Source organism: Mauremys reevesii, linkage group 4 (assembly GCF_016161935.1).
Source record: "Mauremys reevesii isolate NIE-2019 linkage group 4, ASM1616193v1, whole genome shotgun sequence".
NCBI lineage: Eukaryota > Metazoa > Chordata > Testudines > Geoemydidae > Mauremys > Mauremys reevesii.
In genome coordinates, this window is record NC_052626.1 from 86,164,707 (window position 1) to 86,179,430 (window position 14,724).

The 14,724-nt window shown below is 38.6% G+C and overlaps 1 protein-coding gene across 9 annotated transcripts in view; it reads left to right on the plus strand.

Moving 5' to 3' along the window:
- The window catches only part of ANO5 (anoctamin 5), a 98,922-nt gene that overhangs the window by 36,663 nt on the left and 47,535 nt on the right, over nt 1–14,724 (plus strand). For 4 of the 9 annotated variants that reach the window (XM_039534821.1, XM_039534823.1, XM_039534824.1 and 1 more), the window contains one exon: nt 13,125–13,235. In XM_039534821.1, the coding sequence (XP_039390755.1) occupies nt 13,125–13,235 (111 nt within the window). Of the gene's footprint in view, nt 1–4,989; nt 5,038–11,224; nt 11,267–13,124; nt 13,236–14,724 lie in introns of all 9 variants that reach the window. The other 5 variants (XM_039534816.1, XM_039534819.1, XM_039534818.1 and 2 more) reach the window with 2 other exon arrangements.

The following is a 14,724-nucleotide window of genomic DNA, read 5'->3' on the forward strand; positions in this document are numbered from 1 at the left end:
TTCTATGATACAGTGGTTCTTTAGTACACTTGCCCATATTCTAGGCAGGACTGATTCTGTTTTTTGATACCATAAAGGAGGGATTGACTCAGGGAGTCATTCCCAATTTTGGCTTTTGCACCCCTGGCTAAGAGCAGCCAAGGGCACTTATGACAGCAACAGATGGCGCAGTGCAAAAGGACTGGTAGCCATGCTCATCTTTTTACCAATTTATGGATTGGTAGATGGTACAGTATGGCTCTGCTGTCATGCAAAAGCAAACCATCTCTGCTGTCATGCAAAAGCAAAAGCATGCTGCTGTGTAGCGCTGCTGAATCGCCTCTGTCAGCGGCATCTAGCACACATACGGTGACAGTCACAAAAGGCAAAACAGGCTCCATGATTGCCATGCTATGGCATCTGCCAGGGCAATCCAGGGAAAAAAGCCGCGAAATGCTTGTCTGCCGTTGCTTTCCCGGAGGAAGGAGTGACTGACGACATTTACCCAGAACCACCCACGACAATGATTTTTGCCCCATCAGGTACTGGGATCTCAACCCGGAAATTGCAAGGGGCGGGGGAGGCTGCGGGAACTATGGGATAGCTAGGGAATAGCTACCCACAGTGCGACGCTCCAGAAATCGACTCTAGCCTCGGACCGCGGACGCACACCACCGAATTAATGTGCTTAGTGTGGCCGCGCGCGATTTTATAAAATCTGTTTTACAAAACCGGTTTATGCAAATTCGGAATAGTCCCGTAGTGTAGACGTACCCTGAGTCTCTCCCAGGCAGGATGCAAGCCCGGTAACATTTGAGTGGAAGTTTCTAATTCACAGTATCAGAGGGGTAGCCGTGTTAGTCTGGATCTGTAAAAGCAGCAAAGAGACGTTTTGGAGCATGAGCTTTCGTGGGTGAATACCCACTTCGTCGGATGCATGTACATTCACCCACGAAAGCTCATGCTCCAAAACGTCTGTTAGTTTATAAGGTGCCACAGGACTCTAATTCACAGTATTTATGTGGGTTTGATATTGTGCAGAACATGCCCTTTCTTAAATTCAGACCAATAGCTTTTAAATTCCCTGAAACTCTCAGGATGCCTTCAGTGCAATGGGAGAAGATCTTAGCAGTTGCCAGAAAACAGCCGATTGGGGAGGGAAGGACAGGGATTCTTGTAAATAGCTGCAGTAGGGAGGACAGTGTTTCAAATTGCTTTCTATGGGTCTGTCATCTGAGACTGGATGCAATCATAGCATGGATTAGATTATAACCCTGCCTACCAGTCGCATCCAACATTAATCTTTGTGAATAGACTGCTTGGCAGATGCTCGGGGGATCTTACCTCGGTTATTCTTAAATCTCCAAGATATACGTAAATAACCCTGAAGCACTCAAACAAGTGACAGCTGATTTAAGTTATAATGAGCCTGATTCTCTGATGCATTTTATCCTATCTCGTCACTTAGATGAGTGCAAAGATGGTGGAAAGTGACTGTAAAATGCTACCATTCCAATTTGGTAGCATTTTGCATCACTTTTCACAGGTGCGGTTGATGACACCAATTGTGAGGCAGCAGACAATCACTGACTTTATTGCTTTCCAATTCTTTCACTTCAGAAATAGAGGAGAAAAAGGCACAAAAGAAAAACAGTCCAAATTTTTGGGGTTAGAAGGGAAGTTTAAATGGAATTTTTTAATGAATGACCAATTAGTAAACCAGGATTGTAGCACAGGGGAAATCAAATCAACCACAGTTCTTTGACCTCTGTGATATCTGCACAATATGTATACATGGGTAGTGTACAGACGGAGATAATTTTTGTCTATCTGCTACTGTAGGTTCAATTAAGGGATTAATGTTACTTGAACATAGCATTGTTTTGGTTTGTTGGGTTTTTTCAAGTTCCTCACCACCATAGAAGGCAATAGCATTACTCACATAAATCAGGTGTTGAACCTGTTAGAGCTGTGTGAAAGTGATGAGAATTGTTTTTGCAAATTTATGCTCCAAAATGTTCTTCGTTTTGGATGATTTTGTGTGTAAGAAAATTTGTCTTTTGTGAAGTTTTTGTGAAATTAAAATTTACATCATGAAGGGCTCTCAGCACCATCATCTCTTATTAAACCAGATCATTAGCTAGTTTAAACTGCCATCGTTCCATTGTAGATAACAACGCTACACAATTTACACCAGTTGAGTGTCTGGCCCACTGACTTCAATGTGAGCTGCAGATGGTCAGCACCTTTAGGTCCGTGTCCCCAAATGAGTTAAATTTTATCTGAAAGAAATAGCAAACACCCATTACTTTCCAATTTTCAAGTAGAAAAAATGCAAAATACCACTTTTTTTATGTGTGAAATCAGATCAGTTTCAAAAATTGAAAACAAAATTTAAAAAATTGTGATTTTAAAGTTTTTTTATTTTTATTTTTTTGCACAATTCTACCAAATGCATCAGGAAAACATTGTTAGAGGAATACTGTATACATATTGAGGTCATATTTCTAAAGCACTCAGCATTGGCTAATTCTGCTGCCACTGAAGTCAATAGAAATTTTATCTTTAACTTCAGTATGAGCCAGTTCTGATCGGTTTTGAAAACCCCATTCATATTTCTTCCTGTTGTTACTGTTTGTATAGTGACAGTGCCAAGGCAACGTGCACAGACATGTGATAAGATCTATGCAAAAGATCTTGCAAATTAAGTGTATGAGGAGAGGGTATTTCCTCTCTCTGACCAGCTTGACACTTCTGAACTCCAGTAATGTCAGTGAAATTATTCATGTTTTATGTGACATGAGAGCAGACTCAGGTCCCCAGCTTGATGAGAAAGTCTTTTAAATTATCTGTGTGTGTTCCTGCACCCGAACTCCCTCCCAGACCCCGCACCTCTGCCCCAGCCCTGGGCCCCCTCCCACACTCCAAACCCCTTGGCCCCAGCCCAGAGCCCCCTTCTGTACCCCAAACACCTCACCCCAGTCCCACCCCACACCCTTCACCCTCAGCCGGAGCCCTCATCCCTCTCTGGCACCCCAACCCTCTGCCCCAGCCCTGAGCCCCCTCCGGTACCCAAACTTCCTCCCAGAGCTTGCACACCACACCCCCTCCTGCACCCCAACCCCCTGCCCCAGGCTCAGCCCGGAGCCCCCTCCCACACTCTGAACCCTTCGCCCCTCCCCCCCAAACCCAGAGTCCACACCCCAACCCCCTGTCCCAGCCTGGTGAAAGTGATGGAGGGTGGGGGAGAAGGAGCGAGGGAGGGAGGGGGAGTGAGCAGGCTAAGGCCGAGGTCTCAGGGAAGGGGCAGGCCAGGGGGCAGGACAAGGGTGTTTGGGTTTGTGTAATTAGAACAGTTGGCAATCCTGCTGATTACACTGAGTTGTTGGCTTCATCCTACTCTGTTTCAACTTTGTTCTGTACTATTATTTTATCTCTGAGGTTTTTTTTCAAATGAAGAGGCTGAAATCCTTAGGGGAACAAAGAAAAGCAAGAACAAGCACTTTCATTGTTCACAAACTTGTACAGTACTTTGAATTTTTAAACATATTAACTATGTAATCAAGGGAAACTTTTCCACTGAAGACTGAACTACAAAGATTTAATGTGCTTCTCAATAGTGGAGATTGCCATTAACAGCAGCAGGATCAGTCCTCAATGCAGAATTGAGACTAGGTTACATATCAAGGCACTTTAGCCGTAAAACAGATTGATCTACATACCGTTGTCTAGGTGGGACTTTGTTTTAAGGATTTCTTTTTTTTTATTTGAACAAAATATCAAGAATTGAGTTCATTAGCAAAGTAAAGAAAGACAAATATTTGTTTCTTGACTTAAAATTTCAATGTAGACAAAACTTTTATGTTTGCTTTAAATAAATTATATCAATATTTCTTTATTTTTCTCAGGTATAATTCTAGTAAATGAAAAAGTGAAAAGTAATAATAAAAACATTGTTTCATTTCAGTTTTCAAAATTCTGTGTTTATTCCAATTGACTGACAACAAGGTGTTTTTGTTTGTTTTTTTACTTTATTTTAATGCACATTATTTAAAATGAGTTATGGGAAATCCATTATCAAAATACTGTAACTGCACAGTACTAGTAAGCAAGGATTTTATGTGAGGTAAATAGACTACTCTGTCCAGCATCCATTCCAGTTGGCAGACAACTGCCATATTTTCACATCATGTCATCCTCCGCAGTTGCTGCACCACTTTATATCCTACAGCATCTCATTGCTCATCTCCCTCTTTATGCTGTGATTTAGCTTTGGAAACAGATTTGTAAAATGACAGCACAAAGGATTATCACATATTAGAAAAGCATTTTCTGTAGTTGTTTTGCAAACCATTATCTTTTCCATTTTTACAGGCTTGATCCCACAAACCGTCACTTGTGCAAGCAATGCTTATTCACACTGGTGGGATCAGGGCATGTGGTTAACTTTACTCTCATTATTTACCTTGCCTTATTCACATCAGAAACCAAACCATTTCTCTCATCATACTTGTTTTCATTATGAGGTGCATGTGATACTTCTAGTTTACATGGGAAAAATAACTCTAGATGAAGGACCTAAATAACCCTTTCCAAAATTAAGTAGGAAATAGCCTATTTCTATGAGGTTTTCCTTTATCATGTGGTAGACTGTCATGAGTTCCAGAATATTTACTGATTATCATTTTTACAATGGAAAAGTTTAGAGATATTGGATTGGCACCTCTTTTAAAGTATTCTTCTTGTTAACTCTGCATTTCTATGTTCTACTAAACCATGTAAAACATCAGTGGCTATAATCCAAATAACCTGTTTCGCCTGAAGAAGTAAAGATGATGAAATGATTTAGTTAATCTACAGTTTCCTGGGGCTAAAATCCAGCAATCACTGCAAAGCTTTTGACAAAAACAAACCCAAAGCTTCATTATTTCTGCTGAAATAACTTTTAAAACATCCTGCTGCCTTTGCATCATCACTAACATTATGTCTTTCCCGCGATGCCACTGGCAGGGCCTAAGCAGCACTGAGACTTCTTTACTCATCCCTGATCATCAAGTGGTAAGCAGCAAGCAGTATTCATGCTTCCTTGCATGAATTTTTGGTGTCTTCTATTACTGTGTGCCAAAATACAGCCCCTGAAAATTTTCCAGTTTTTCAAACACGTCATCATCCTTCAAAAGCTAATCATGTTTTCTCTAGTATATGAAAGCAAATGTGGATTTGAAGTATTCTGATAGTAGATTGGCCTATGGGCTCTTGTTGTATTTGGTTGCAATCCATAAACCAAGCGAGTTGAAAATGATTATATAATTTAATATGGACAAAATTAAAATGTTAAATGAGAGAACTGGAAAGTTTTTCTTTTATGTTTTTGCTCATTGTTTTGTTTGATGAAATAATCTGTATAGGGTGTGTTCTAATTCTGGTGTTATTATTCTATGTAAGTTTGTTTCCTCCTACCATAATGATCCGTAGTTCTGTATCGGAGTCAGCATGATACTTTAAAATGTGTTAAAGATCAAGAAATAATCACTAACATAATTTGAGGTATTTCATGTGCTTGTTCCTTATTGCGGTAAGTTGTAAATAATAAGTATAAGCCGCAAATGCCAACTCATTAATACTGAAAAATTCTCAAACCTATTCCTTTTTTGCTTCACCAAATATACTACATTACTACACCCGATATATGTACTCCCTTCATAAAGCAAAAACAAAAAAGTTTAAATATAAATGGAGAATTACTTGCTGAAATGCACTGGAATTGTATGCTTACTTACACTGGGCTCTGGTGTCTTACATTAATACATTTTCTCTTTTAGCATAGTTTTTTTCATTTTTTGTTTCAATGTTTCCGTGTCTTCCTAGTTTTTCTGTGTATTTTAACTTCAGACCAAAAACATTAAAATACTTGCAAACTACTTTGAACTGTACCTTCACACCCCCTCAGTATCTAAGTAGTTCAAAATCATAAGAACTGTAGTGAAAGTGCAGGAAATATTTATAAGCATATATTTTTAAACTTTATTGCAACTTTGTGCTGCTTGCGTGAAGCCAACCTTGAAATTGGGACATTCATGGTCTTAACAAGGTTTATATTACACTTTCCCGGCAAACTGAGAACAACCAATTAAATTATATTGATTCCTTACAGCAAAAAAATGCTACAGAACCTTATGCTAAATGAATCCCTGGTGTAATAATTCCATTGGGGTTACTGGAGAGCTATACCAGGGATGAATTGGCTCATTGATTTTTGGTGGAGCACATACACATTTGCATGTGCCATGTAAGTGCCGTTACAGAATGTTTTTGTTCTTTGGGAATGACTTTCACTGGGTTTTTTAAGCATGGAAGAAATTTAATCAGTATCTCGCTCTTTTAGTCTTAAGAAAATGTTTAGGTAATTCTGTTAAAGAGATTTTTTCATGAACATCAGATTAAAAAATGAAACCTAATAAGCTCCTGGTGCAAACTATGTTTACTTTATGATTAAGACTACGTTTTAGTCATGGGTATTTTTAGTAAAAGTCATGGACAGGTCACCGGCAATAAACAAAAATTCACGGCCCATGACCTGTCTATGACTTGCTGGAGCCGAGGAGTGGCGGAGACCAAGACTGCCCCAGCAGTGGCCGGTGCGGCTGGCCAAGGGGCTGCCCAGACTGCGCTGGCGGCCCTGGGGTCTGTTGCGCCGGCAGCTGCAGAAGTCCCAGAATCTGTGACCTCTGTGACAGACTCGCATCCTTACTTATGCTGATTCCTGTAATGCAGCTTTCACGCCTTTTGTAATTTTCATGCATTCCAATATCCGCAGGGAATATTTCTTCAGTGGATTGTTAATTTGTACAAATTAATAACTACATTTTTTATAGTGTATTGATTTCAAATTTCTATTATATTATTTCAGAGATAAAAACCTACAAAACAGGCTAGACGTAAGACAATCATAACTATGCAATAAAAAAAACACACTAAACCACCAGTTTTTAAACATTATCCTTACAAATCTGCAAAATATTCTAAAATTGAATTTATTTTAGGACAGGTGCAATAAAGATTTCAATTCTGAGGGATGTGGGACATTGTCTATTGCCTTCTCCGGCAATGGAGGCCAGTGATTGTACAACTCCTAGAACCAAATTTGGGTGTAATGTTATTGGCATAATTAACTTGTTAACTTATACATTATTTTCATATCTTATAGCTCTTCAATACAGTACAACTCTGATTAAGCTAATTGATAAGGCGTCCTTCCTAAATATTTGAAAATGGCTGAAGTACTTCTTAGATTACAGTTGATTTAGTGCCCCAAAGTACCCAGACACTGTGAAAATAAAATGGAACATTAGAAAACTATAGATTGGAGGAGCAGAGTCTGAGTTTTTGGTCGCAAGTTTGCAATGTTGGGGCTCTGTGGGATGTTAGGGAATGTGCTACGGTTGGAAAGGAATCAAGGCTGGGAAGTACTACATTCCAAAACATGCTGCCCCCCAAAAACCACACAGATTTTTGACTGGAAATAAATATGGAAATGAATGCTCAAAGCAGAGTTCCTTCTTTGCCTTCTACTGTGTAGACACGTAGGTTTGGAGATGTTTAATGGCAGGATGAAGTCTGAGGAATTACTATGTTGCCATTGGAAAGGGAGTGGTGCACACCGCAGCACAGACAGGTAGGCCTTCCATGTTAATGTCTTGGAATGCAGGGTGTTAGGATTTGCCTGAAATCATACAGGATTCAGTCATCAGTGGCTGTTACAACATCACCTGGTAAATGATATTGAATGTGTGTGTTTTTTGCCTCAGTAATGAGGGATATTTGACAGAATAAGTTAAGGTCAGAACTCTGCATGTGAGTGGGTACTTAATGTTAAGTAAACATTTACAACAGTCACTGTCACTTAGTGTGAATCCCAGGTGAGCATCAAGTCATTTTTATAAAGCACCTTCTGTTATGATTTTTCAGTGGTTGATGCCACATCCAGCAGTTTGCTTTCCCCTCTTGTATTAGTGGTAGCTGGTTTGTTTGCTTTGGATCTGGGGCAGGGCGTGAGGTGGTCAGGACTTGTACATAATTAGTTGTGTGACAGGATTTAAATGGGTGGGATTTTAGACTGCAATTAGTGGGGTGGGCCCACCAATAAGCTTTTAGTCATTTTACACTAATGTATCAAGGCAAAACAGAATGTGAAATTTGTTTAGAGTTGTCCTTAGCTCTAGGCTTTGTTTAACTCCAGACTCAAAGTTTAGTCCAGTTTATAACCTTTCTTTTGGATCTGAAGTCCCTGGTATAGGGCTTTAGCTCATACCTATATGAACACTGCAACATACTGCTAGCCCGGCCATTCTTTGAAGTAGCTGTTAAGACATAGTCCCTTCTGCCAATTTCTGGTGGATGGTTAAGTGGAAAATAAAGATTCAGGGTTAAATTATGAACTCAGTTAAAGCAGTGTAACTTTAATAGGCTTGCACTTGCGTAATTACATGAAAGGGAAATCATACTCTTAATAATAGGACAGTGATAATGCTCAATTACCTGACTGGTCCAAATTTAATAAAATCACATCGCTCTCATATAGGTTATTGGACTGTATCATTGGAGCATTACTATAGGTGAAGATTGGAAACCAAAAAGTCAAATAATTTTTTTTTAAAGAATAGTTTCTATTCATCTCTCTTATAATTGTTGGATTTATCAGGTTCTTGTAGGCACTGGTAAACTATGAACATTCTGGGGGACATCATTTCATAAGCCTCTACTAGTCATCTGTAACACTTGTGAGGTACCTTGTAATTCAGTTATAGATTCCTCCAAGAGCCATATAAATCACATAATATAATAGCTGCTAAATTGAGTCAGGATATTAATGAATGTAATAGATAGTTTGTCTCACATCAAACTGATTTGCCATAATTAAAAACAGAACTGTTAAGAAAGAGAAAATATGAATCTGTCCAACTACTACTTTTCAATATACAACTGATGCAAGTTACTTTACAGTGGTTTTATATGTGAGCCCCTAAATGAGCACATGCACACAGTGAGCAAGAGTGGTCTTGCTTTTGCTGCAAAATCTAAAAACAGAAGGGTGGAATGGCATCATTAATGTGCCTAATTAGGCCTTCTACTAACTGTTACAGATAAATATATTTGTGCTGACTGAGAGAGAGAGAGATTCATATGAGGTTTTTTTTTCCATCCTAGATTAGATACAAACAGAAATTATAAGATTTTTAGATATCTAAACTGACAGTCAGTACTTTATGGACAAGAAAAAAATTAATGATGTTCAGTACCATGTAACTGTGGTCAGAATTTGGTTCACCTGTAAAACCTTGTGGATTTCACTATAATTGAAGGCCAAATATAGTTTTAGGTGTATTGTAATACCCGAACACTGCTGACCTCAGTGGAAATTTTGCTTGATTAAGGATTGCAGAATTTGATCGATTTTCTTTGTTTGTGTAGATTTTAATCAGGTTATTTGAGTCAAATGCTGTTCAGTGTAGTCAGCTCCCACTGTCTTTTCACACAGGTAATTAAAGGCAGAATTTAGCTCCTAGGGCCTGATTTTTAGAAGAGACATCCCATGCTGAGTGCATAAAACACTGCTGGTGCACTTTTTCAGGCCAAATACGTATGTGCGCAATTGAAAGATGTGGACAAATTGGGGAGAGTCCAGAGAAGAGCAACAAAAATGATTAAAGGGCTAGAAAACATGACCTATGAGGGAAGATTGAAAAAAATGGGTTTGTTTAGTCTGGAAAAGAGAAGACTGAGCGGGGACATGATACCAGTGTTCAAGTACGTAAAAGGTTGTTACAAGGAGGAGGGAGAAAAATTGTTTTTCTTAAGCTCTGAGGATCAGGCAAGAAACAATGGGCTTAAATTGCAGCAAGGGAGGTTCAGGTTGGACATTAGGAAAAGCTTCCTAACTGTCAGGGTGGTTAAGCACTGGAATAAATTGCCTAGGGAGGTGGTGGAATCTCCATCATTGGAGATTTTTAAGAGCAGGTTAGACAAACACCTATCAGGAATGGTCTAGATAATACTTAGTCCTCCCATGTGTGCAGGGGACTGGACTAGATGACTTTTCAAGGTCCCTTCCAGTCCTATGATTCTATGATACTATTTAAATAGCTATCTGATTCAAATCAAGTATTATATGTCTAAATAACAATAATTGCATCTGTAAGTATTCACCCTCATATTTATTTGTACGTACAAAATTATAAATGCAAAAGCATACGCTACTCATAAAACTCAGATCCAACGTGTCTTTTCTTCCCTTTCTTGGACTGAATGTTTTCTGGGATCTTCTCAGTCTTCAGAGGTATGTGGATGCAAAATCATTCTCCAAGACTCCCCAGGTTTCTTCTCTAAGGAATTAGTCTAGCTTAGTTGGTCTGGTGTATTTATTATACACAAAAGCAAGCATTGCTAGTTAATGAACAAGAGGACCAGGAGGGGATTAAAGAATAGTTCTGAAAAAGATTATATTGTCACCGTATGTTTCTCTAATTTGAAATATATGGTCAATAATTCTTTGAAAGGTTGGCATATTCTAAAGAAACATAGAAATTGCTACATCAGAACAAATGATTGGTAGCTGGTCCAGTATCCTGTCTCTCACAGTTGCCAATACCACAAGTAAAAAATGAAGACACAGCCCCTCGATTCACTTTTTCTATGTTGTGGAATATAAGAGACATCTCTTTCTTGATCCCATTTAAGGATGAGTTTATGCCCTGAAGCATAATTTTATCAGATATATATAGCCGCCCGTTTGCTTTTTGTGTGCTGCATGACTCCAAAATAAAGTAAGCCTAAGAAAAAGATGCTTGATCTTTTTATGAGCTGCTGCTTGGTTTTGTTGTTACATTTGTGTGCTGATGACCTTTTCTTGGCCTGTTGTTTTGATCTGCTTGACTTTTTAAGTGACCTCCTAGTTAGCAACAGGTAATATTATAGAAATAAAATAAAGAAATTGGGGGCTCCTCATTTTTACTTGATGAATGCCAGTTGCTGCATTAGCTTTATTATAATTAAGAATTATATATTATAGCTATATAGGGCTTGTTTTAATCCCCTCCCCCATATCCTTGAAGCCTTATCTTGCCTTTGATTTGGACACAGAATTCTCACTGACTTCACTGTGAGTTCTGTGCTTGGAACAATGTCAAGATTTGGGTCCTTGAAGTGGATGACATGCTTGCTAACTCCTTGTTGGTTGTTCCGACAGACCGGAAGGAGATACAATCTGTTCCTGAAGCGACGTCTCAGGGTAAAACAGTGATGAATGATACTGCTAGTGGCTTGGATGGCTGTGGTCATAACTCGCTTCACTGTGTCATGTCTTTTGTTAATTGGGAGCAAAGTTCATGCTCAGATAACTATGTTGCAAGTTTTTAGAGAACTTTTCATGTACTTCGGGGTGTAAACTAGAGCAGAATTTGATCTATAGCTAACAATGACATACGGTACCTCCTTTGTGCATGAGTCCTTTTTCAGCTCTAATAAAATGTAGAATTGAGCCCTAAAAACCAAACTCAACCCTTGTGTAAGCACCTGCAACTCTTACTGAAATCTATGACACTTAAGCCCATTTCGGCCAGGGTTGAATTTAGCCCTAAGTGTCAGCTTGTGTAGATTGCTTTATTTTGGCAAGGCAGATTTTCTGGAGTGGGATAATCAGAAGGATCCTGTTTAGAAAAGTTATTGTTTCTAGACAAAATGTTGTATGGGATTATCCAAGCCTAACAGTACTGGCAAGAATAGACATGCTGAGGTAGTGATCATTATTAACTTGAAAGTATAAATTCAGTAGCTCAGTTACACTGGTAGAGATTTATGCCATTCTAGCATCCTGAAGATGAAAACATGAAATTAACTATTAGATATTTTTTTTAAAGAACAGTTTCCCTGCTTTCCTGGTCCATTGGTCTAGGAGATTTTTTTTTTAAAGAAGCAAGTAATAAATTATGTAACCTGTTAAATGTAACCCATATGTTCTTTGTGTTCCAATTATATATGTGATCATGTAAGTATTGTTGCTTAGCAATGTTTCTGGACAACTGCTGCTTTAATGAGCCTTGTTTTGAAATGGAAAGTGCATGGACTTCCTTTACTTTCAGATTTCAGAGTGGTAGCAATGTTAGTCTGTATCAGCAAAAATAATGAGGAGTACTTGTGGCACCTTATAGACCAGGGGTCGGCAACCTTTCAGAAGTGGTGTGCCGAGTCTTCATTTATTCACTTCAATTTAAGGTTCTGCGTGCCAGTAATACATTTTAACATTTTTAGAAGGTTTCTTTCTATAAGTCTATAATATATAACTAAACTATTGTTGTATGTAAAGTAAATAAGGTTTTTAAAATGTTTAAGAAGCTTCATTTAAAATTAAATTAAAATGCAGAGCCCCCCAAAGCGGTGGCCAGGACCTGGGCAGTGTGAGTGCCACTGAAAATCAGCTTTTGTGCCGCCTTTGGCGCACGTGCCATAGGTTGCCTACCCCTGTTATAGACTCTCAAATTTATTTAGGCATAAGCTTTTGTGTGCTAAAACCCATTTCAGTTAGCCCACGAAAGCTTATGCCCAAATAAATGTGTTAGTCTCTAAGGTGCCACAAGTACTCCCCATTCTTTTTTCAGAGTTGCTGTAGTGCCACCTGCTTTCAGGTTTTTAAACTGTGTCCTTGTTTGCCTTTGTTTAAAGGGGCATGCTAATATTTTACAGTGGGCATCCTTCTCACTGACACTGAAGCACTTACCATGATCATTTTTGCAGAAAAGTGTTAAACTGAAAAGAGGCATTTCAGAAGATTGTGAGTGACCTTTAACTATAGTAGTATTGCCAAGCATTGCTATACTAATGTGTGTCATTGTATATTGTAGTGTATATAACATTTGTGACACATAAGGTATGTGGATGGGCCATGCATATGTGCAGCAAGTTTTGAGATCACTTCATAACTCCCATATAACAAGTGGAGCTGTTGTTGAAATTTCACCTGAGTTCAGATCTCTTCAGGTCTGAAAAGACTGAAGAACTGAACCAAATTGAAGAAACAATCCTCTCCTCTGCCTGGTTTCAGAGCAATAACAAGATTTGGTTTTTAATTGTGTTCCTTATGTACTCCACAGATTAGCAAGAGACACCAAAGCAAAGATTCTGTTTTCTTCAGGGATGGTGTCCGACGAATTGACTTTGTACTTTCTTATCTGGATGATCCAAATAAAGAAGAGGTAAAGAAGGTAAGTTTCTTTTATGATATCTTCTGAATGATGACCTAGCATAGACCTGAACCTCCTTACTAAGCCCTCAGAATCATTTACATGAATTGGACTATGTAAAATCTCATAACTTGGAAAGAAAGTTCATGCAATGTACTGAAGTTTCTGGTGTGGAATTTTGTTGTGAATTAGGACTGATCCTGCAAAGTGCTGATCACTCTCAGATCCTGAATATTCTCAGCACCTTGCATGATTGGGTCCTAACTAATGACAATATTTTCTTCATTTAATGAAATTGCCCTATAATTAGTATACTGATGGTGAAAAATTTCTTAGTCATAATGAAGCCTTTCTTTTTTCAAGAAGCATGAACTGTAATCAGACTGATGTGCGGGAGCAACTGAAATACTTCTATACAGAAGAACTGCAGCCTGATTCTTCTCCCATTGATGACAGTAGAATTTTGACTTCTGTTAGAGCAGGACTGGACCTGCAGATGCTGCACTGAACTAGTTTGATTGTCCTTTTAATACCAATAATGGAACAGCAGTCAGTGTCAAAACATCAAAAGCTGAGTTAAAACTAAGAAATTACTTTGCAAACTCAATTTACAGCAACTCTAGGTTCCTGGAAGTTGAATTATAGGATACTTGCATAAATCTCAGGTTTCTTTGAAATTGCTGTCTTCAGCTACCTTCAGAGCTCCAGATACTCTTCTTCATTATAAGGCTCCTGCTTAAGCACTTTGTCTGAACTAATAATGTTTAGTTTCTTGTACTTGGTGCTAAATCTCATATGTCTGCCCAGAACTTATTATAGGGGATGCCGTTCTTCTCATGTTTTACCCTGGCACTTGTGAGCTACTGATGCTCGACCTTACTGTGGAAGGCCCTTGAATCTGGAACTAACTCTTGCTCATTGGTTTATTGACCTTTGGTTTTATAGCATGCTCCGATGTAGTTTGAAAGGGGTGAGTGGGGCTCTGGCGAAGGGATATAGTTTTGTTGATTGAGAAGGATAGTGAATGTGGCCATTAGTTCAACCATGTGTGGTTTTAAATGGTATTGTACATGAGCTCAAGAGACATGGATTAGTACATTCAGTAAATCTTAAACAATTTACTAAATAAATAAATAAAGTCATCTTTTCCCTTGGGAAGCCAGACTGAACTGCTGCTTTTTAATAAACGTTTGCTGCTAGTCCTAGCAAGTTTTGGTCTGAATTTCCTCATTTGGAAGCATAGTGTAAAAATAATCTTATCTTATAAAATTTTATTGAGATGAAAATGGCTGTGTCCTTGGAATTTGGAACCTAAAGGAGAAAGAGGTTTTGTCAAAACTTTTAGTTTAGGAGTGGAAATAATCCACCCCTGAACCTATGAGGTAATTTTTTTCCCCTCTGCTTGTAACAACGCTGAAAATGCATGGCTCCTGAGGGTGATAGTGCACAAAGACTAAAGCTGACTTAGTCTTTTGGTAGTCACTGGAAGGGGAAGGAATCTTGATTCAGA